We start from the raw sequence: 24,315 nt of genomic DNA, 5'->3' as shown, positions 1-24,315 counted from the left end.
ATGGGCAGAATTTCAAGGGCAGACATGTCCAACCTACAGCCTGCATTCAGCCCGGTACCTGGTCTTATCTGCTTATTTAATATCATATGGTGTGGCTTTAAATGCCATTTATCCAGCCCATTCCCTGGATGAAGGTGCATTTGCCTGCCTGTTTTCAGAGTATGAAACAATCTTTGGACATGGCTTCTAGGTTATAAATCAATCTTTGGATATGGTTTCTAGGTGTAAAACATCTTTTAACATGGTTGTCTTTGATGTAAAACCATCTTTAGACATTGTTTGTCTTTGATGTAAAACCATCTTTGAATGTGGTTGCTTAGGTGTAAAACAATCTTTGGACATGGTTTCCGTGGTAAGGTGAGACTAAAAATACTTGACTCCACTGGATGGAATGCTAGTCAATGAAAGTAACCCTTACCTATTGCATTTACAGCTGGGTTGACTGGAGTAACCGAGGCAAAGTTCTTTCTTCAGGTGGTAGAGCAATATTATACAGGTAGTGGTTGTTGTTATGATAACTTATTGGTCTGTAGTTACAAACCTGTCAGTGGACACAAACCCGTGACAACAGTTTGTAGTTACAAAACTGTCAGAGTGGACACAAAGCCATGACAACAGTTTGTAGTTACAAAACTTTCAAGATTGGACACAAACACATGAGATCAGTTTGTAGTTACAAAACTCAAGAGTGGACACAAACATATGACAACAGTTTGTAGTTACAAAGCTGTCTGAGTGGACAGAAAGAGAACTCGTCTCCAGATTCCAAATTTAAAAGTCATTCCTAGTTTGAAGACTGACCATATATTTTCAAGTTATGCTGTCTTATGGTTAAAGCATCTCAGGTTAACAATAAACGGATCTTAGTTTCACAGCCATGAAGTACAGAAAAAAGCCAGTGTCATTCAAATTTCCATCTTGTTTCAGGCCAGCTTGAGACAGAAACAGCAATGCTTGAGAACTTGAGACGTGAAAATACTCATTTGAGATCTGAAGTTGATCACCAGCAGAACCAGTTGTCTCAATGTCAGCAGGAAATTGAGGAGAGTAGGACCATGTTAATACAGCTTGAGCAGCTTGCCCGGCAGGTCCAGCAGAGTCAGGCCAGCAGGGGCAGCAGTGTAAGTGTACTCTTTCAGTTTTCAAGTTCAGTATAACCTAGTAAAGCATTGTAAGTGTACTGTTTCAAGTTACAAGTTCAGAATAGCCAAGTAAAGCTAGCAGTGTAAGTGTACTCTTTCAAGTTACAAGTTCAGTATAGCCAAGTAAAGCTAGTATTGTAAGCATGCTCTTTCAAGTTACAGGTTCAGTGTTGCCAAGTAAAGCTAGCATTATAAGTGTACTGTTAGTCACAAGTTCAGTATAGCCAGGAGTGCAAGTACATCACAGATGCAGCTTAAGAATATTTCAGTATGACCCATCAGGGCTAGAAGTGTAATTATATTACAATGGCAACTTACATATAGTCCACAGAGTTTTAACAGTGCAAGAAATATAAATACAGCTCAAGAAGGCAACTAATATAATTATTTTGTATGGGTCATTTTAATAAAAGTCTAGTCCAGACCATCAGTGCAAAATTGCAGTTCAGTAAAGCCCATCAAGGCTTATAGTGTAAATACATCACAGACAAATATAATTACAGACCATGACAACACATCAGGGCTACTAAATCATCACAGTGCACTATCATCACTGACTAATATAGGCCAACAGGGCAAGTAGTGTTAATACATCACAGAGCAATGTTATTACAGACTATTATAGCCCCAGAGGGCTAGTTGCATAAATACATCACAGAGCAATGTCATTACAGACTATTATAACCCCAAAGGGCTAGTTGTATAAATACATCACAAAGTAATGTCATTACAGACTACTTAAGCCCACTAGGGCAAGGAGTATAAATATATCACATGACAATATCATTACAAACTAATATAGCCCAACAGGGCTAGTAGTGTAAATACATCATAGACCACTGTCATTACAGACTAAGATAGCCCAGAGGGCAGGTAATATAAGTACATTACAGTGCATTGTCATTACAGACTGATATAGCCCATCAGGGCTAGTAGTGTAAATACATCACAGAGCAACCTAATTACAAACCAGTAAGGCCCAGCAGGGCAGGTAGTATTCATATTCTATTTCTTCCATGACAGCAGATAGGGACAGTGTAACTGAATCCCCAATAGGCAAATATTCAAAGGTTTTGTTGAACTTGATGGGCTAATATTCCTATGATGGGCAACAAAATTCAATTGTGAATACAATATGCCATGATGTGTGATTATAAAGAATACATATCAGTAGGGCATACTTTTTTAGATGAAAAAGTCCAGTAGAAACAAATCCATTAAATTTTATGGTAAAATCTGAACAATTTTTTTTTGTCCTTTGCAGAGGCATGCAAGCTTTAGTAATGACAGTGGCAATTTCAGTCTGCGCCCAGGTCAAGATGGTGCTTCTGTATCCATGTATAAGGGTGACACCAGCTTGTCAAAATCACCCAATCATTCACATAATCACCCAGCAGGTGGAACAGGGTCTGGAGCCAAGGCAATCCTAACAGATCTTAGGTAAAATGGACATGTGTGAGAGGAGTCAAATGCAATTTCAGCACAAGCATTGCTTCAGAACGGCATGATTGAATAAAACATTTAGAACGAAACCTGAGGGTTTTGAATTGGTGCATTATTTCATCTTGCATCATTGTTGAAGTTTCTGATCAGTACTTATTATTCTGTGTATGCAGTTAGAAAACAGATAGAAATTGAAAATTGTAAAGTATGTGTTTTGTTATTTTACAGTGCCCATGTATACACCCATTTTGCTTACAATATGTTCTTAACATTTTCTGAGAAATCGGAGATAGTGGTTTGATCTAATTAAACAACCCATGTTATTGGTATTTTAACTGAAAAAATGGGACACAAGTTTTGAGACAATGAGTTGTACCAACAATGACTATAATCAAGGCCAGAATTTTGGATTAACACACTAAACTACTTGATTTGGATTGTGTGAAAAACATTGGTAACCCCATGTTAAAGTTTACAAAATTACTTCATGTAGGGCATCACATGGATGTAAGAGAGTTTTAATTTCCCTTTAAATTGAATGAAAGATACCTATATGGCTTGTTCCTGTTATGCTAAGCATGCAGGGAATTTTATTTGCAGTCATTCCAACCTGACTAAATTAATATCAAGCTTTGTTTTTCATGAATTACTGTAAATTTCAATATCTTAGTATAGTGACACTTTAATTTGAGTGTACTTGCTACATAAGACTTTAGCAAATTACTTTTGTGGAAATGTGTCCCTTTTTGGTGCAGTGTTAGACTATGCAACCAAAAAACTGCTTTCATGTCACACTACACATGATTAAATTGTTATGTTGATGTATAATATAAACATGCCTAACATGGAATGCTGTCATCAGTGATGGATGTTAAATAAGATCGTGGACAAGACATCAATTAGAATGGTTCTTTATATATTAAACAATTTGTATTGCATGCATGGTAAAATAGGACACTTATAAAATGGTTGCTGATAATATCACCTCTTACAAAATTTTGCTCTCATTATGAGGGTGGATGTCATCATTACTGTCTTGCATATATTTTGATAACATAATTTTAGGAAGCATAAAATTTTAATTATAAGTATGTGTGTTGATATAAACAAAAATTATCTAACTACTCTTACTAGCTTCATTGTTGGTGTGATGTTTTCTGTGAAATTATAGAAGCAGAATAATCCAGAGGATACCACTAAAGTTACATTGGTGACTACTTGTAGTATGACAGTAGACTTATAATTCAAAAATTGGATGGAAAATGCAAACAATGAAGCATTTGATTTTGATTTTCACTAATTGATTATAAATGATTATACTTGTCTTCAGAAGAAATTATTTAATCTGTTTATTTTGATGATTTTCACTTCTAGGAAAAGTAAAATGCATGAATGAAATCCTCCAGTTAAATGACCTTCCATTGTTTTTGTATATCACATATAAATTCTCAAGTTCTGATTGACCTACTTTAGAGATGTGTTTAAAAATTTATGCATTAAACCTTGACTGGAGGGATGCTATATTTGAGTACAGGAATTACACGTTCTTGTGATCACTATTGCCACAAGTTAACATTATATGGCATCATATGATGTCCTAAATCCAGTATTGTCTTATCCCTTGGGAGGTATTCTGAGTGATGCCTGGTGGAGTATTGCCCTCTTCAGTAAAAAGTGTCTGTGTGTGTGTGATATGGATTTTTAACATAGCTTCAACAATTTTTCAGTCATATCACTACGATGTCTGCAGTGTGGCAGTTTATAGTGATGTCTAGCAATTGGGCATCATGTTGCAGACATGTAGTAGGGTGCCCAACCCAGTCACATTATCCTGACACAATGCTGACCAGTCCTAACACTAACCTCTTAATACTGAACGCCTAATGAGTCAGCTAGTGTTCAAACCTGCATCCAAGGCAGATGCTCTAACCATTGGACCACCAGAGCATTCCTCCAGTGGGAGGTATCCTACAATATTGTCTGGTGGAATATCTCTTCTGCAGTGTTGTCTGGTGTGGTATTACCTTTGCCCAAGTACTTACAAAATGAAATGTGTCAGTAAACTTACATTCTGTGGTGAACAAATCAAATTTCCAAGACCTTGAAAATAATATTATAGATGAAAACTAGAAAAAAATCTCCAACCAACTAAAAAATTAAGTCATGTCATTTAATCAATTTTTATGAATAATCATTAAATGCAACCAGTTTCCAGCACTAGTTACCACATGTTCTTGCTAGATACTACATGTCTTTGCATGGGAGAGCAATGCTTGTTACCACATGTCCTTGCATCAGGTGGAACTGTTAGTTACCACATGTTCTTGCAAAAGGTGGAACTGCTAGTAACCACACGTCCTTGCATGGGATAAAACTGCTAGATACCAGATGTTCATGCTTGAGATGGAAATGGAGTTGAAATTGCAAATGTGCAAAACAAGCAAGATAATGCTGTACAATTCAGGCATTGTAATAATACACATGCTAATTAAATATTAATTTTGTCCAAGCAAATTGTTGCCATCACTGTTTCTCCTATGAACACATTACTGATTGTTAGGACATTCGACATTTGTATCACTCGGTTGAGAAATTTAATGTTGCCATTGAAAAGAAAGTTAAGTCTCATTTGTAAAGTTTTTTTTAATTGAAAAAATGTCAAGGTCAGTCTGTCAGGAACAAAATTTGACTTTAGACTCAATTAAAGACAATTGTAGTTACCTGCTCTTTGAATATTTTTATGTAGACTGCAGCTAGCCTTGAAGGATGCTGACATCCAGCGGTTGCAGTCCAGCCTCCAGGCACGAGAATCCAATGACAAGGGTCAGTCTTCTCAGACAGAAAGACTACAACAAGATCTTGCTGCCATGCTGGAGAAAAACCAGAAAGGTGCCTAAGCTCAATGAGCGCCATATATTAGTTCCATGACCATTTTAATGACCATTTCAATTTATTGCATGTCTTCTTTGGCTTTTGTTGGAAAATCTTAATATCTAGCCATTCATTCATCCATTTCTCCTTCAAATACGTTCCCTGATCACATTAACGTTAGGGATATAAGCCTGCTACCTCTCGAATCCAGCCCTACTAAAAGATGAAAATTCGTCTTTTCGGTCTATCTCATATAGACCAAAGGGCAATAACTCTTGCCCCTTACCGCCCCTTGCCACCGCTAGGTGTCACTAGTTTTTAAGCTTCGCTTGTACGGATAACACGTACATTATACCTCCAAACAATCCAAGCCATCTTAGTGTTAAATTGGACCATCCGAAGTTAAATTTGGATTTATTGAGTTGGACAATCATTCTTCTACAGGTTGTATACATTATTTTAACAATTTTTTTCAAAAGTGAGTGACTTTGTCACCCTTACGGATTTCGTTTACTGAAGACCATGTTAACGCGACACTGACTAATTTCGCTTACTCCGTTAGTAACAGTTGTGGTATTAGCGAATTAATAACATGCTGAGTTGCTGATTTGTGCTTTGTTTTCTTTTCTTGTGTTGTTTCAGTAGAAATGCCAACCAAATGCATGAAATGCAAAAAGTTCAAAGCAAAAGAAGACAACCATGACTTGTATTGTATGTACCACGTGTACATCATCTATACCATGCAGCATGTGTAATACTTGGACAGAGTAAACGTGGGCTGATGTAGACCAGAAGGCAGCAAAAGGGAGGGATAGACGGAATAAGTCGAAGAAAGATAGCATTGATGTCCTCAGTATACATCCGAAGACAGCCTCCATTGCGAGCCTTGTGGGGGACATTGGGGTCCCCCCTCCACCTAAAGTTCATCGTTTGCAACCGTCAGCCACAGTAACATCAGCGGCAATGGAGGAAAATAATGTTGACAGGGTACAGCAGTCCAACTTTGAACAGATGCGTCGTTTGGTCCAGGAAACGATGACGCAGCTATTGACATCAGGCCAGATATTACCCTTATTTCCCTCGCTCGCTTCCACAGCTTTTTCTGACTCTTTGGGGGAATGTTCCCCCAATTTTAGTCTGCCCAGTGGGCGTAAGTCCCCCCGCATGTCCGAGCATTGGCCTTCGGGCCTGTAAGTCAGGACGCATGGGGTTTTTACCGGATCCATTGGATCCATATCTTTATACAACCTCTACGTCACCGGCCGTCCAACTGTCCCAGCATGGGGACCCTATTGCTAAAACGGTCCGACCAAACATGACTTACGGGGATTTTAGTGATAAATCCGTCCGTCAAGCTGTACTGCCGGCAACATACCATTACTATGGCGGAGATTTTAGTGAGAAATCTGTCCGTCCAGCCAGGCCATTGGAGCAGCCGGTACCGGTGATAACAGGACCGTCACCAACATTCAGACCGACCACAAGCCAGACAAACCAGCCGGCAGGACCGGCCGTCCATATGTTCACGGCTTATCCACAAGGGAGAGTTAGTGACAGTGTTAATGATGATGGAATCGCGTCATCTATGCCACCTGGTATGCTCTATCCAGAAATGCAAGCTATTACAGAACACGACTCGGCACATAGTGAGGGTGACGAAACTCCTGCAAATCAGCCATACACAGACCCAACCATGGAACGGACTGAGTTTGGCTTCAAGGCGGCAGTGGAAGAAATTTATAGGGTGTTGGCAACTTCAGAATGCCCTCCACCTCCTACCGCCACTAAAGACTACAAAGTTAAGGCGTCTGTAGATCTTGACGGGGAGGAAGAGATGCCATCCTTCCAGCTCCTTCCCCAGTCAGCAAAAATTAAGGAGATCAGTGATCATCTATCAGGACAAATAGGTGATCCGGGGAATGCTAAGGCGTTCTTTTCAGAAAGCCAAGTACCAGCGACGTTCTCGTCTCGCTGGTACAAAACTCATTCAGACGCCTTCAGTACGGATCTTCCGGCCCTGGACAAAAATATGGCAGCAGTTCACTTGTCCGCTCCACTGTTTTACAAAGTGGACAAAAATGTGTTCCATGCCACGTCAAAGCTAGTCCGGAACGTAGTCACTACGTCTTCAATGTTAGACTTGGCTTCATTAGCCATTTTCCGACTCGCAGAAAAATCCAACAATGACCACATTTGGGAAGCAACGGCCCGGATTGCTAGAGTTATTAACAGGGCAGCTTACCATTCCATGGCTAATGTGTTGACTGCTTCTGCCAACTTAGACTTGATACGACGTAACACATGTCTGCGGTCCACGTCGCTCAAGCCCCATCATACTCTGGCTTTACAGATGACTCCGTTTGGGTCGCCTTTACTCTTTGGAGGAAAAATTGAAGAAGTTCAGAAGCAGGCAGCTCAGGAACTGCCCCTCCAACTCGCCGCCCAACCCTCGAAGGCGTTTAGAAAAAATCAGCCCCTGCCACAGCGGAGGGATGATTGACGGACCAGGGACAAGGGATCCTTACAATCAAATGAGCAGTATAGATCCCAACCCAATGCCAGGAGACAAGTCTAATCAAGCTAGGAGGCAACCATACAGAGGCGGTAAGAAACAAAGTTTCTCCGTCTTCAAGCCTTCTAACTCTAAAAATTGACATACTCTCTCCACCACCCGCAGACAGCCTACCTGTGGGCGGCCACCTCCTGCAATTTCAGGACCACTGGACCACCTTTTTTCCTCAGAACGATTGGGTGATCCAGGTCATTTCAGAGGGACTTCGGATTTCATTTATCCAACCCCCTCTCCTGTCCTCCTCTCCCCTCTTCATGGACGTACCGTCCGATCGGGAGAAGGATACCTTTCTACAACAGGAGATACGGTCGCTCATAGAAAAACTTGCGGTGGAGATTGTGAAAAAACCTGCAATCGCCGGGGTTTTATTCCAGGCTGTTTCTTATCCAGAAGGCAAACAGCAAGTTGAGGCCGATCATCGACCTGAGTTGCCTCAACCAATACATTTTACCACCGAAATTCAAATTGGAAACGGCGAGATCAATCCGTCTTTCCATCCGGCAGGACGAGCATGCTGTCAGTCTAGATATGACCGAGGCATATTTTCACGTTCCTATCCACCCCGCGTCATGAAATTTCTCCGATTCGCTTACCGCGATGCGGTTTATCAGTTCCAGGTCCTACCCTTTGGCCTCAATATCAGCCCTTGGGCTTTTACCAAGGTTATGGATTACGTCGTCACCCTGTTCCACTCAACTTCATCTACAGGGATGGCAGTGTACTTGGACGACATCCTCCAGAAACATATGGTAAGTTCTGTTCTGCTCTCTCACCACTCCGGTGGCCTAGTGGTTAGAGCATCCGCCTCGGATGCAGGAGGTCGTGGGTTCGATCCCCGGCCGAGTCATACCAGAGACTTAAAAAATGGTACTAACAGCTGCCTCGCTTGGCGTTCAGCATTAAGAGGTTAGTGTTAGGACTGGTCGACCTGGTGTCAGTATAATGTGACTGGGTGGGACATCATGCTACGTGTCTGCGGCATGGTGCCCCAGTGCTAGACATCACTATGAACTGCCACATTGCAGACATCGTAGCGATATGACTGAAAAATTGTTAAAGCTACGTTAAAAATAAAAATCACATCACATCTGTTCTGCTCAAAGGCAGAAACGATCTTTTAGCGCTTTTAGATCATCAAGGCTTTCTTGTGAACTGGAAAAAGTCTGATCCCCGTCCATCCCAGCGTTTTGTCCATCTGGGTATGGAGTTTCTCACCGATCTGAATCTGGTACGGCTTCCTCAAGCTCGTGTAATCCGGATCGTCGAACGCGTCGAGTCTGTTTCCAACAGGACGTGGATTTCAGCGAGAGAATTCTTGCAACTCCTCCGATTATTCAATGCGGCGGCGGACTTGATCCCCCTTGGCTGTCCTTTTATGCGTCCCTTACAAATGGCGTTACTGGCACAATGTCGCCCCTTTCCAAGTCCCCTCAATCAAACAGTAATGATCACGCCCGAGATACAATCATTCCTGCATCAGTGGCACAACCCCGGTTGACTGTCCATGGGGATTCCTCTGGAGATGCCCCAAGCGGAGATAACGGTATGTACCGATGCCAGTACCTACGGTTGGGGTGCCCACCTGTTGCCGGAATTCGCTACAGTCAGCGGCACGTGGGAGCCAGGGGAGAGGCCTCTCCACATCAACCTTTTAGAAATGAGGGCTGTCATCAATGCCTTTCATTTCTGGAAGGATCAGCTCTCAGGAAAAACTGTACTCATTATGTCAGACAACTCTGTGGTGGTGACTTACCTCCTCAAACAAGGGGGCACCAAATTACCAGACCTGTGCATTCTGATCTGGCAGTTTCTACGTTGGTGCAACAACCTCCACATCAACGTACAAATCAGACACATTCCCGGCAGTCTCAATGTCTTGGCCGACACTCTATCAAGGAAAGGTCAAGTCATTCACACGGAATGGTCACTCCATCAATCATTCTTTCTTCGGATTTGCACACTTTGGGGGCATCCGATGATCGATCTTTTTGCAACAAGGTGGAATCGCAAGTTGCCCACCTTCGTCTCTCCGGTTCCAGACCCAGAGGCTTGGGCCATGGACGCTCTGTCAATCAGCTGGGAGGGGTTGTGGGCATTCGCCTACCCTCCCACGGTTTTGGTACCGAAAATAATCCAGAGGTTAAGGGGTCAGAACTGTCGGATGATTCTGATTGCCCCTCACAGATGGAACAAGTCCTGGGTCACCGATCTACTCGATTTTGCAATAGATCTACCCAGGAAGATTCCAACCAGCCCAAATCTTCTCAAACAACCGCGGTCACAGGTGTTCCACCCCTGCCCGGACCATCTTCTTCTTCCACTAGCTTGGTTCTTGTCCAGGCAGCCTTGTGAGACAAACAATTTAAACCTTCGATTGTGGAGAGAATCTCAAGAGCAAGAAGGCCCTCCACTCTGAAGGCTTACGAGGGAAAGTGGCGTGTTTTCAGGGACTGGTGCCATTTCAATAACATCATCCCTTTGAGTGTCTCAATCCCTCAACTGGCCGACTTTTTTCTCTGGCTTTTCGAGGAGAAATAGTTGGCCCCAATTACTATCAAAGGCTACCGCTCCATGATATCAGACACATTCCGCCATCAAGGTAGATGTGATATTGGGCATAACAAAGATCTATCAGATCTTTTAGCCAATTTTGATTTCAATCGACCAAAATCCCTCACCCTGTTTCGAAAATGGAATCTGTCCTGGGTTTTAACGTGGCTCAATTCAGACAAATTTGAACCTTTAGCCCACACTTCGTTAAAGCTACTATCATACAAAACATGTTTTTTGATAGCCTTAGCTTCAGCATGCAGGGTGAGTGAGTTACATGCCCTTTCCAGTGACCCGAACTTTTTTCAGTTCAGATCAGATGGTTCGGTGGTCCAAAAATAGGTTACCATCCATTGGCAATCAAAGAATAGTCATTCGCTCGCTCTCTTCCATAGATAAGTCAAGAGCAGCAGCCATGCAAGATCCTGTTCGTGCACTCAAGCACTATTTAAAACGCACAGAGGCATGTCGGGACACACGTAAGGGCCTCTTTCTTCTGGTCAAAGCTGGTAAATGGGATATCAGCCCTCAAGCCCTTGCTTCATGGCTGAAGTGGGTTATATGTTCAGCGTACTCTGAGGTCTCACAAGATCAGAGTCGCCTCATGAAGATTACGGCTCATGAGATTAGAGCAATCTCAGCGAGCCTGGCATTTGAACACAATTTTTCGATCCGAGATATAATAGAAGCTGTTGGCTGGCATGCAGAGTCAACCTTCTCCAGTTTTTATCTCAGAGATTTGGCTTCTCAGAGGCAAACCTTGAATCTGGTAGGTCCGGTGTCAGCAGCCCAGGTGACCACCAGACCCATTTAAAACAATCAGCACAGCCTATCAGCTTTGCTGGATTCGCCAGTGAAATTTCATAGGTAAGAAGATTTCAGTAACTATCTTCTTAACCGTATATAGGGGTCACATATCACGTGACCCTAGGCTGTGTTGCTGATGAAATTAGGAGAACGGGTTATCATTAAAATGGGGAATCCAGCCATCATTCCCTAGAAGGTACCTGGGGTGGAGGTAGGATGCTCAGCATTCCCTCTTCCTATTACTTATTCTCCTAACATTAATGTGATCGGGGAATGTATTTGAAGAAGAAAGCAAATTTTTAGTAAATTGTGTTTCTCTGAGAATACTTACCCAATCACATTACTTAAAAACCCTCCCAACCACCCCGCTATGCGAGCATCCTCGTATAATATATATCGCTCAGCTTAAAAAACTAGTGACACCTGGCGGTGGCAAGGGGAGGTAAGGGGCAAGAGTTATTACCCTTTGGTCTATATGAGATAGACCGAAAAGATGAATTTTTGTCTTTTATTAGGGCTGGATTCGAGAGGTAGCAGGCTTATATCCCTAACGTTAATGTGATCGGGTAAGTATTCTCAGAGAAACACAATTTACTAAAAATTTGCTTTTTTTAAAATTATTTTTTTATATCTATTAGCACACATAACTCATCTACCTCTTGTTGGATTCTAACTAAATATGTGTTGCCTATCTGTATTAAATTAAAGTTCTTAAAGTGAGAGATATCTCTCATTATTTAAGGAAGTGAAAGCCCTTTCTTGATGCAGATGAGCCATTTTGACATTGCTTCATTTCTACATTTCGACAATGCTTCATTTCTGCATTTGCACATTGCTTCATTTCTACATTTTGACATTGTTTCATTTCTACATTTTGACAATGCTTCATTTCTACATTTGCACATTGCTTCATTTCTACATTTTGACAATGCTTCATTTCTACATTCTGTACATTATGTCAGATTGAGCATCAAACTTAGTATTATTTCATAGTGTTAGCTTATTAATCATAAAGCAGTAGAAAGCATAAATTGTCAATGTACCAGAAAATGTTGATGTATCATAGTCAGGTGTAATTCATAGAAGGAATAAACTGCCTTTAATGCACACTGCAATTACTTTATACCCTAATATGGTGACTACATTCTAGGGCAGCAACAACAGTTGTTAACTAAATGTGTATGACAGAGGAACTGCATTTACTAACACTGGGAATGTGTCACTTGATCCAGTTCAGAAATTGTATACTCAAGGGGCAATAACTTTTGAGCATGCATTTGGACATGGTATGTTTTGTATGTTAAATCGTCAGAGATAAAAAGATGTAGTGAGATTTTTCAGCAGTTCCTGATCATCCTTAATAATTACCAACTGCTCCAAGACTTTTATAATCATGCCAGTGTATTTTGGTTTCTTGATCAGTAGTCAAATTCTAGTGAACATATTTCAATGCAGTTTTGTACTTGTGTTTCACCATTAAATTCATTGCCTGTTAACATTAACATTACAAAAATAACCTCCCAAATCTATTTCTCCTGAAAGATGAAATTCTTCGTCTTTTCCAGTTCTGTGCTTTGTAAAGGGAAGAAACTCATGTACATTACCCTCCCCCACCACCACAAGGTGGTTACCCATCAGCCAGATGTTTTACCAGTTCTAAGCTTTTACTAGATACTATCAACATAGAACTGCAAGGCTTCCCAGATCCTTGATCTAAATGTTTTCAACCCATCCTTCCAGAGAGTCAGTACAGTATTAATGCTGCATTGATTCATTTTGCATATTAAAAGTACTGACATTTATTGCCAAAGTTTATATGGGCATATTTGATATTTGTCTCTCTTGCACAGAGTGTTCCAGTTTTGTTTTTGCAATATGTGAATCCTTTCAGGTTGTTATTTTTGATACTTTCACAGTTCTTGTCATTTCCGATTAAAACAATAATGGTATGGACAAAAGTCACTGAGGATATGCATGATACAGATGTCACTTTCAAAATGTATTTATTGATGTGAAACTGATGTGTGATCTACATTGCCATCTCTCTATACTTTTGACTGGTGTAACCAAAAGGTACATTGCTTCAGCAAGCCAAGCTGCGTGCCAGTTGACAGTTCCATGATATGCATAAATAACCCTTTGGAGATCACTTTGGGATGATTCATCTGTTTCAGTACATGTTCTGCATGGATGGTTCCAAAGTCAAACAATAGCTGACAGCCATACACACCATGTGGCAGCTGTACTGACCATCCAACACAGTCTCTAGCTGTCCATACCAGCAAGACAAGACATGACAATTGCCTGGCCTCCAATTCAGCCATTAAGTCAGTTTTTTTTATAGCTTACCTGATGGAGAAATACTGTGAGACACTTGGAGAAAATGGCAATGCCTTGTCCATGCCACTGGGAATATCCTATGTAGATATAGGATCTGATGAGGACAGCCCCTACAGTGAGTGTGGTGATAACCTTGATGACTTAGGATACTCAACTTCCAAAATGAAAAAGTTTTAAAGTGGCTGTCAAGGAATATATTGTGTGCCGACTTCCAAAAGTCCATCACCATTCAGTGTCCAAAACCAGTGGAATATGCAGGTCATCTGGCTCAACAAATACATTGCTGTACTGAAGTTCAGAACGGAAACATCATGATGAATCCGGCTTTCTGTACAAAAGGACAAATTTTTGGTCAGTCTGGACCTGATCATTGCATATTTTCATGACACTATTCAACAGGTTTCACACAATTTCCTCAGTTAGCCTACCAAGAAAAATATACCAGTTTAATACACTCCCATTCGATCTCAAAATCACCCCTTGGACATTTACAAAAATCATCATCTGTTTTGTTCCACTAATCCAGCTGGCCTCATCAGCAGTTGGAGCAGTGTATCTGGATGCAATCCAACAAAATACATTTTAAGTTCAATTTAGTGAATGGCAGGAATGATCTTCTGTCCCTTTTTATGTCATTTAGGCCTTTTAGTGAAGAGGGAAATTACAGATCTCAACCCATCTCACTATTTTATCAGTCTCTTGAGCATAGAATTTCCAGTCAGTTTTAATCTAGCTGATCTCCCTCATGTACAGGTGTGATGTATATCAAACTCATGGAGTTAGATTCCGACTGGGAGTGGATTTCAGCAAGATATTTTTTGTGGCTTCTTGGTTGGCTCAATATGGCAATAGATTTGATTCTGCCTTTACATGTACCCTTTGCAGATGTTCCAGCAAAACCCAGTTTTTGATCAGCTTAAAGGAGACCAGAAACCAATGGAAATATTGGATAATAATAAAGGTACTATAGCAGTAAACCTTATTCTGAAGTATCATTTGCGACCGAAATGCCAATATTAAAATATTGGCCTATCTTCTAGGAGCTGAATTTCCGTGACCTCGTATGCAAAATTTCCGCGCCTATTCGGTTACTTTCGGGATGTGACGTCATAGTAGCGACTCCAGCAGCCCAAGTGGGAGTTGCCAGAGTAAAAGACAATACTGTTTTGCGTTGCTTACGGGTGTAATAAAACATTAAGAAAAGCCAGTGGACAACATTTTTTTTTTTCTTTTCCGAAAGATAAAGGCATACTGAAAGAATGGATACATTATTACAGACGAGTCGATTTCAAAGCAACACCATACAGCCCTATGTGCTCGTTACATTTCTCAAAGAACTGTTACGAGAGGGATTCTGAAAAAATGGCAGCTCAAGGATACGCAAATGCTAGGCTTAGACTAAAAGTTGGCTCTGTTCCAGACATAACGTTGAATATTTTAAATCCTGGGAAAAGTGTTGAACGTGCGAGTTACGAAAATAAGCAGAAGGCCGAGTAAGTGACCACAAAATGCAACAATCAATTCACGGATCTTTTATCTACACCAGCAGTGCTAAAAATAAATCGGATAGCCCGACACCCTGGGTCCCTCTGGTTTTAGTTCCGGCCCATCCTGTATTCAAAATGAGTTGCCCGTCAGGCTTGTCGAAACAAAAATTGTTTGCCTGAGGAAACTTTGATCGCGCTGGTGAAATTAGTAAATGTATTTTCAAGATGTTGACATGCATGCCTTAACACGGCACAATCTAAATCAAATCACTACTGTCCAAGGTGAAATTTAGATTTGATTTTAATCAAAGGGAGGCTTTGCCAGAAATAATATTCTAAACCTGTCGTGTTTCGAGAAAACACAATTTTCAGTAATCTTATAAAAATTACAAATTTAAAAAAAAAAAATCATTGTATACATGTAGTATGTATAAACGGTAATCTGTAATGATTGGAACTGATATAAAATTATTCCTTGTGCAGTTTAAATAACAGCGATTAAAAGAAAAGAGGTCAAAGTTTCACATTAAATGGCTGACAATAGAAACTGGTGGGGGGGAAACTACTGACCCAACCCCTTGCCCCAATGTGCAAGCGCCCATGGGACGTACCTTTTCTCCATGTGATACGCCTTATTATTCCCCCAGGACAAACCCATTTTGCATATTCTGGTCAGCTCTGGCTAAATTGCAAAATAGCTAAAGTTTTGATTTAAGTACGCAAACAATAAAGCCGATGTGACCTTTCCGATGGCCTAGTGGTTAGAGCGTCCGCCTCGGATGCGGGCGGTCGTGGGTTCGATCCCCGGCCGAGTCATGCGAAAGACTTTAAAAATGGTACTAACAGCTGCCTCGCTTGGCGTTCAGCATTAAGAGGTTAGTGTTAGGACTGGTCGGCCTGGTGTCAGGATAATGTGACTGGTTGGGACATCATGCTACATGTCTGCGGCATGATGCCCCAGTGCAAGACATCACTATAAACTGCCACATTGCAGACATCGTAGCGATATGACTGAAAAATTGTTAAAGCTACGTTAAAAATCAAAATCACATCACATCACATCACAATAAAGCCGATGTGACTGATGAATATACTCCATCCTTGCATTGATCTTGTGAAAAGGACTGCCCTTCGGACATACTTCAAAGAAACCCTGTTCGACAGTGTGTGTGTGTGTGTGTGTGTGTGTAAGCACCAGCAATTGATTGCCAAAATAAACGATGCCTATTTTGTTGTTACTTACGATGCCATGGACTTCAGGTTTAAGTCTTAATGCATGTAACACTGTAACACTGTTTGCTGAACAAAATATTTATTCAGAATTAGTTCTTCAGGGCCACATATACTGCATGGTATATTTTGTTTTATTCCTTTTAATTTAATTATGGCAATTAAACTTTACATATACGGTCGAGGAATGTCAGGTGTTAACTGGCCGAGTTTCTTTGGCGGAAATGGAGATGCGATTTTTGTTTGCAGAGAAAATTTCACAGTGATCATTCATTTAAGCTAATTGGTGACAATTGTATTCTTTTAATTTTGTTATACTATAGTACTGTTGTAGTTGTTTAAAAGCATCTGAAATTTACTTGAATAATGTTTAATTTTCACGTTCTATTTACTGAAGAAGAAAAAAAAAAAGAAAAAAAATGTTGTGTGATATTAATTATTTCGTCCAGTGCCGGATTTAGACGTGTGTGCGTGTGATTTGAATTTTTAACGTAGCTTTAGCAATTTTTCAGTCATATCACTACGATGTCTGCAGTGTGGCAGCTTAGACTGTGGATTGCATACGTTACATCTATTTATAAACGGTTTGGGGTTGTTTTTTTTCTTCTTCTGACAAATGAAAATTGACAGACATAATGTAATTATCGGGACTTCGCTGCGAAAAATTTAGAGATATTACGAGATCGGGATGTAGATGAGGAAATACCCCCAAAATCAGGAGGTTTTTCTCCCGGCTTGAGAGTTGACAGCTATGAACTGTTCGGGCTTGTGGAATTTCAGTCAGGGCTTGAGTTTATTTAAGTCACCTGCCCGGGGCCTGTGCCTAAAAAAAATTCTTTTAACACTGACCAGTACAGTACATAAACTATTATATCAGACTGCAGATTCAAGTTTTGAATGTGCAACCCAAATGTGGTCTCCTTCCGTCTGCCTCGCTCGCCAATGTTTATGTTTGTATTCGAGGACTGGCTAGTATTGCGTCACGGTACCACGTGATCTGTCGTCTCATTAAAACTCGGAAAAACTCGGCAATTTACGGAATCATGGTATCTTCCATGCAATAAAATCACTACCCGCTTACGATATTTAATTTATAAACATGTCAGTCGAATTAAAATCTGTAGAGAATTACATACGTAGAAGGAAAATTTTGATTTCTAGTCTCCTTTAAGTAGCTAGTTACGATCACTATCAAAGTAACTGCACTAAAATTCTTTTTAAATTCCAGCTTTGGCCCCATCCAGAAGTTTCGATATGTATGGATGCCAGTTCATATGGTCGGGGAGTCCACCTGTTGTCTTGCTTAACCATGTTAAGTGGCATTTAGATCTGGAGGAGTTACCTCATCATGTACGTCTTATAGAAATGAAGGCCTTAGTTGATGCTTTTCATTTCTTGAGGGTACATCTTTTGTTGGAAAGCAGATGTGTCATGTTGGAGAGCTCAGACATGATAAACTGCCTCCTCAAGGGGATGGGGGACCAAATCCCCTGACTCTGTTCTGTTGCATCTAGCTAAAGATGACTGTCCAGAACTGACACATTCATGACAGGCTCAATTTAATGGCTGACATGCTGTCAATCCTGGGCTGTGGATGCACTATCAGTCAGTTGGGTGGTGTGTTAGGCCCTGCTTTGCCCTTCCCAAGGTTTTGGTACTGAAAATAAAATTGAAATTAACAGTTCAGAAGTGCAGAGTGATTCTGAGATTCCCTTTCAGGTCAGACAAGGTCTGAGTGAGTGGTCTGCTTAATCTAGTGATAGATGTTCCATGGAAAATCTGGTGAGACTGAACCTGCTCAAACAGCTATAGTCTCTGGCATTTAATCTCAACAAGGTCATGCTTCTCCATCACACCTGACATTTATCAAAAGAGCTTTATGAAGAGAGGAATTTTAAGTTATGGAGATAATCTTGTGAGCTCGAACACCCTCCACTTTGAAGGCTAGTGTGGGAAAGCGTTTTCAGGGACTAGTGCAAGGTCCACAGTCAAATCCCTTTGAGGACTTTAGTCCTGCAGCTGGCTGTTTGTGATTGCCATTAAAGAGTACCGCTTTAGGGTATCCAACACTTTGGGGCATTATGGCCTAGGAGAAATTGGTAATGGTAAAGATCTCTTAGACTTGCAAGCTAGTTTTGAATTTAATGGACCAAATTCTTTCACTCTGTTTGCTAAATGGAACCATTCATGGGCTTTGGCATGGTTCAGTTCAAATTAGTTCAAAACCTACATAGAAAACCTTACAGAAGCAGTTGTCTGACAAGGCAGGCTTTCTGATAGCTTTAGGTTTATTATGCAGAATGAGTGAGTTCCATGCCCTTTCAAATGACCTGAACTATCTTCACTTCAGATAAGATATATCACTAGTTTAAATGACACAACCAGCTGGCAGTCAACAAGGGATCATGGGCAGTGTCTCTTTGATCAATACATCAAGATAGGAGTTATGCAAGACACTCTCCATGCTTTCAAGCATTTCATGAAGCACACAGATGAAAGTTGTGGGGCATGACGTGTCTTTTTAATTCTGTTGAAAGCTCAGGATATAAACCCTCAAGCTCTAGCATCATGATGTAGGTAAGATGCTCAGTGTACTAAAGTCTTTTTTGATTAGATATATCTTATGAGGATTTCAGCTCATGAGTAATTTCACATTTTGATCCCAGGCATAATAAAAGCTGTTGGTTGTCATGCAGTAAACTTTCATGAGATTTTGTATCCAAGTTCTAGCCATGCATAGATAAGAATTGAAACTTGGTACAACGACTGTATCCTAGATGACCAAAAGGCTCAGTTCATGTCAACACAACCTCCTTATTGGTATTTGTTGGGTGTTTATACTGGATTCACTTGGAATTTTTATTGGTAAGAAGAAATTCATTATTTTCTTCTTATCCTTGTATGGTCATATGGGTAATTTGGCTATTGATTGTCAGTAGAGCAGATTATCCTTCATGTAGGAAACTTGGCCAGTTTTTCCTCAAAATGTTTCCATGGTCGAGTTAGGATGCTCAACATTTCCTCCTGCTATTATCAATGCTCCTAGCATTAATGTGATCTGGGAATATTTTCAAATGAGAAAGAAAATTTGTTAGTAGATTAGCTTTTACCGAGGATACTAACCTGATCTCATTACTATAAACATTTCTGCACCTCCTGCAAATACAAGCATTTTTGTTGCAGTATCACTTAGCTTAAAACAGGTTAACATCTGGTTGATAGGTGGAAAACTGGCAGTGGTAAGGGGAGGTAATTGGGAAGAGGTTTTTCCCTTTGATTAAATGGTGTGTAGAGGGAAAATAATCATATCTTCATTTCTGGAAGGCGGGATTAAGGATGTAGCAGATTTTTTTCTCGAAATGTCAATGCTAATCTAGTTGAATAAGTAGTTTCAAAGAAACTTTATTTACCAAAAATTTGAGCAGAAGTTAGTACATGTTTTGTTATTCTTTAGAAAAAGCCTTGTTGAATTTGTAACCAGTAGCATAAAGTTCAGATCCAAAAACGATGAATGCTGACATGTAGCCTTATCCTGTCTTTTCGTGTATTCTTGAAATATACTAGAGAAGATACGTTGAAACAATGAACGTCACATTGGTGAGGTATCATACCATTTGCAATATTCTTGTTTTATATCTGATTTAAGAAAACCACTCCGGTGGCCTAGAGGTTAGAGTGTCTGCCTTGGATATGGGAGGTCATGATTTCGAACCCTGGCCGAGTCATACCAAAGACTTTAAAAAATGGTACTAACAGCTGCCTCGCTGGGCGCTCAGCATTAAGAGGTTAGTTTTAGGACTGGTAGGCCTGGTGTCAGGATAATGTGACTGGGTGGGACATCATGCTACATGTCTGCGGCATGATACCCCAGTGCTAAACATCACTATAAACTGTCACACTGGAGACATCGTAGCGATGTGACTGAAAAAGTATTAAAGCTATGTTAAAAACCTAACTCATGCATACACTGATTTAAGAAAAATTTAATATTGTGGTGTAAATTCAGCTTCATTCATTAGATGTGGTAAAAAATATTTGTTCTAATGATCACATAGATGCTTTTCATTTTATTGCATTGCCTCTTAAACATCTACTGCACAAAGACAAAACAGCATGAGCCAAATAAACTGACTACCTAGTATACTGTGATACATTTAGAAACTTGAAAATTCCTATTAGTCCTGTCATCAAAAAGAGTTTTATTTGGTCTTTAGAAGCTTTATCATGCTGTATCATTGGACTGTGGAACACACAATTTATGACAGTTGATAGATTAAGTACATTGATAGTAGGTCAATAAACAGATCTGTTGTTTGTTATGGAGAAGAAAAGAGTAACAGTAAAATAATTAAATTAATATTAATCAATTAATTTATACTTACCCTAATTTTTTTGTAAGATTGAAGCTAAAAACACATACTGTTTTTGTAGGTCATAGATAAGTGGAGATGTTGAATTTATCTTAAGATCATGTGTCATCAGTTTGCTTACATTAAATGTTTTAGAAGTAATTTAGCTCTCAGTCGAAGTATTATGTAAGTGAAATATCTCTAAGAATGTTTGATTTAACAGAGGCCGAGAGAGTAAAAGAACTGGAGTCTTTATTGACGCAGTTGGAAGTTGAGAAGTCAAGGCTGAGTGCCCAAGTGAGTGAGTTGAAGCGAGAACTGTCTGATCGAGACACTCAGAATTCCTCATTTGAGATGCGGATCAACCAGCGGAACTCTCAGATGATTGAGCTACAGGAGCAAATTAATGAGAAGTCATTGGAGGTGTCAAACCTGGAGCGAGAGGTGAGATTTTTTTAACATCATCGTTATTATTTTCACAATACTGTCATTGTTATTTCATTGCTATCATGGTCACCATCACTTTTTGTTGACATTGTATTCATCATCATCATCATCATTTCCATTTTTTCCTCATTTAATTGTCTTTGATTTGCACTTTCCTTGTATGTTTATATCTTGTATATGGTTTATGTATGACAAAAATTGATAAAATCAATCTCAACAAAGATGCATTGGTTTCTTTGGAGTTGTAATAGAGTTAAAATCATATTGGAGTGTATTGACCTGAATGAATTTGTGTGTGTGTGTGTATGTGTGTCAGTAGTGTTTAATCAAATAAAGGGTATTAACCTGCATGAATTCATGTAATATTATTATGTTTGTCAATAGAGTTAAATCAAATAGAGAGTATTGACCTGAATGAATTCATGTAATGTTACGTTTGTCAATAGAGTTAAATCAAATAAGAAGTATTGACCTGCATGAATTCATGTAATGTTATGTTTGTCAATAGAGTTAAATCAAAGGGTATTGACCTGGATGAATTCATGTAATGTTATGTTTGTCAATAGAGTTAAATCAAATAGAGAGTATTGACCTGAATGAATTCGTGTAATATTATGTCAGTAGATTTGAATCAAATAGAGAGTATTGATCTGAATGAATTCATGTAATGTTATGTTTGTCAATAGAGTTAAATCAAATAAAGAGTATTGACCTGAATGAATTCGTGTAATGTTATGTTTGTCAATAGAGTTAAATCAAATAGAGAGTATTGACCTGAATGAATTTGTGTAATGTTTTGTTTGTCAGTAGAGTTAAATCAAATAGAGAGTATTGACCTGAATGAATTCATGTAATGTTATGTTTGTCAATAGAGTTAAATCAAATAGAGAGTATTGACCTGAATGAATTCATGTAATGTTATATTTGTCAATAGAGTTAAATCAAATAAAGAGTATTGACCTGCATGAATTCGTGTAATGTTATGTTTGTCAATGGAGTTAAATCAAATAGAGAGTATTGACCTGAATGAATTCATGTAATGTTATGTTTGTCAATAGAGTTAAATCAAATAAAGAGTATTGACCTGCATAAATTCATGTAATGTTATGTTTGTCAATAGAGTTAAATCAAAGGGTATTGACCTGGATGAATTCATGTAATGTTATGTTTGTCAATAGAGTTAAATCAAATAGAGAGTATTGACCTGAATGAATTCATGTAATGTTATGTTTGTCAATAGAGTTAAATCAAATAGAGAGTATTGACCTGAATGAATTCGTGTAATATTATGTCAATAGAGTTAAATCAAATAAAGAGTATTGACCTGAATGAATTCATGTAATGTTATGTTTGTCAATAGAATTAATCCAAATATAGAGTATTAACCTGGATGAAGTGATGTAATATTATGTTTATCAGTGGAGTTAAGATTGAATTGGAGAACATTGATCCAAAATAATTGAAGTAATAAATTATCGTAGAAAAACAATAATGTGATCTTGATTGCTACCATAGATCGTGTGGAATTTGTGATTTTTAATTATCCGGATTAGTAAGACACCCAAAGCATAGGGCCATGATCATGATTTTCAGATGCTTACAACAAGACCTGATCTAGCAAATCAAATCATTATGTTAATACTTTTGTTCTGTACCAGTTTTCAGATAAATTAATATAAATCCCAAAACTTTAATATAAAAAATAAGAAATTGCTTAACATTTAAACCATTCTGATCGAACATTATCTGTAATCATGAAATTATTTTTTTAAAAACTGTTATGAACATGAATTACAGTTTTATGATTGAAGCATCTGTAACAATAGTCACTGATTTTCACTATGAAGCATGTGTAACAACAGTCACTCATTTTCACTTTGAAGCATGTGTAACAAGTCACTCATTTTCACTTTGAAACATCTGTAACAACAGTCATTCATTTTCACTTTGAAGCATGTGTAACAACAGTCACTCATTTTCACTTTGAAGCATCTGTAACAACAATCACTCATTTTCACTATCACTGTTACTCAAGATAAAGTTAAATACATTGTAGGTGCGTAAGAAAAATAGCCAGGTGACTGTTCTGGAGGAACAGCTGGAGGAAAAAACTGCCCATATGTCTCAGAATGCATCACAGATGCGACAACTTGAAAAGGAGCTTGTGGTCAAAGAGGAAGAATCACAGAAGCTTCACAGGGAACTGTTTGGGAAACAGCAAGAGATGAATCAAATGCGGGAAAGTATGGAAAAAATTCAGGCTTTACACAGAGAACACTGCAAGGATTATGAAAAACAGATTGAAATTGTAAGTTTTACCCACAAAAATTCTGATGTATTTTTTTCTTTCATCAGAAATATGGTTATGATAATGGTAACAGATGCTGAGATTTTTTTTCAAGATTCTTGATTATGCTTTGCAAGAAAAAAAAAAATTATAATTACTTGTGACCTTGTTTAATTTTTTTTCATATCACAAGTCTAATGAAGATTTTACATTGAAGGAGACATAATAAAAATAAGTATCTCCATTCTGTTTTAACAGGTTCTTTTGGAGTATTAAGTTAAAAGTTTATTTTTCGGCAGGAACCCTTGCTGCTTATTGTTTTATGTATGAGTATACAATAATTTCACTTTCTAATCATCAGACCATATTTTTTACTTAAAAGCTGTTAAAGAAAAATTATTTTTCTTCCTTTCATACAGCTTCAGGAGAGAGTTGAAAACAAAACCAGTCAGGCAGAGAATAGTAACAGACAACTAACCAGTCTGCGGCAGGAACTGGCAGAGAAGACAGAACGACTGCAGAATGTGGAACAGTCACTCCAGCAGACAGAAGAGGTCAGTAATTTATTGTGCTGAGTTCAGTCTTGCTTTAAATGCTATATTTTTAATGCAGTGTGTTGTTAGCTTAATAAGATGGATTTGGTTTGTACATTTCCACTGGAACAAAAGTTTAAAAATGTCCAGAGAGGTAGCTTGCAGTTTGAAAAACAATGTACAATGCTTCCATTCGCTGGAAAGTTTGCTATGGAAGGTATAGTGACAGAAATTCTAAAGGTGATCATTGGACTCTG

The 24,315-nt window shown here is 39.1% G+C and overlaps 1 protein-coding gene across 3 annotated transcripts in view; it reads left to right on the top strand.

The window, feature by feature from the left end:
* LOC149779252 (uncharacterized) overlaps window positions 1–24,315 on the top strand; it is a 132,623-nt gene that overhangs the window by 30,662 nt on the left and 77,646 nt on the right. For all 3 annotated transcript variants that reach the window (XR_016415594.1, XM_089939838.1, XM_089939837.1), the window contains exons 9-14: window positions 928–1,121; window positions 2,407–2,582; window positions 5,332–5,474; window positions 21,015–21,235; window positions 23,295–23,546; window positions 23,945–24,079. Coding sequence is in view for 2 of the 3 variants with exons in the window: in XM_089939838.1 (XP_089795964.1) it covers window positions 928–1,121; window positions 2,407–2,582; window positions 5,332–5,474; window positions 21,015–21,235; window positions 23,295–23,546; window positions 23,945–24,079 (1,121 nt within the window). In the remaining variant the exon portion in view is untranslated. The remainder of the gene's footprint in view (window positions 1–927; window positions 1,122–2,406; window positions 2,583–5,331; window positions 5,475–21,014; window positions 21,236–23,294; window positions 23,547–23,944; window positions 24,080–24,315) is intronic.

Source organism: Sinohyriopsis cumingii, chromosome 17, assembly GCF_028554795.1.
Source record: "Sinohyriopsis cumingii isolate HCF-2022 chromosome 17, ASM2855479v2, whole genome shotgun sequence".
In the NCBI taxonomy this organism is placed as follows: domain Eukaryota; kingdom Metazoa; phylum Mollusca; class Bivalvia; order Unionida; family Unionidae; genus Sinohyriopsis; species Sinohyriopsis cumingii.
Note: the sequence above shows the minus strand (reverse complement) of the source record. Positions and strands in the feature narration are given on the sequence as shown.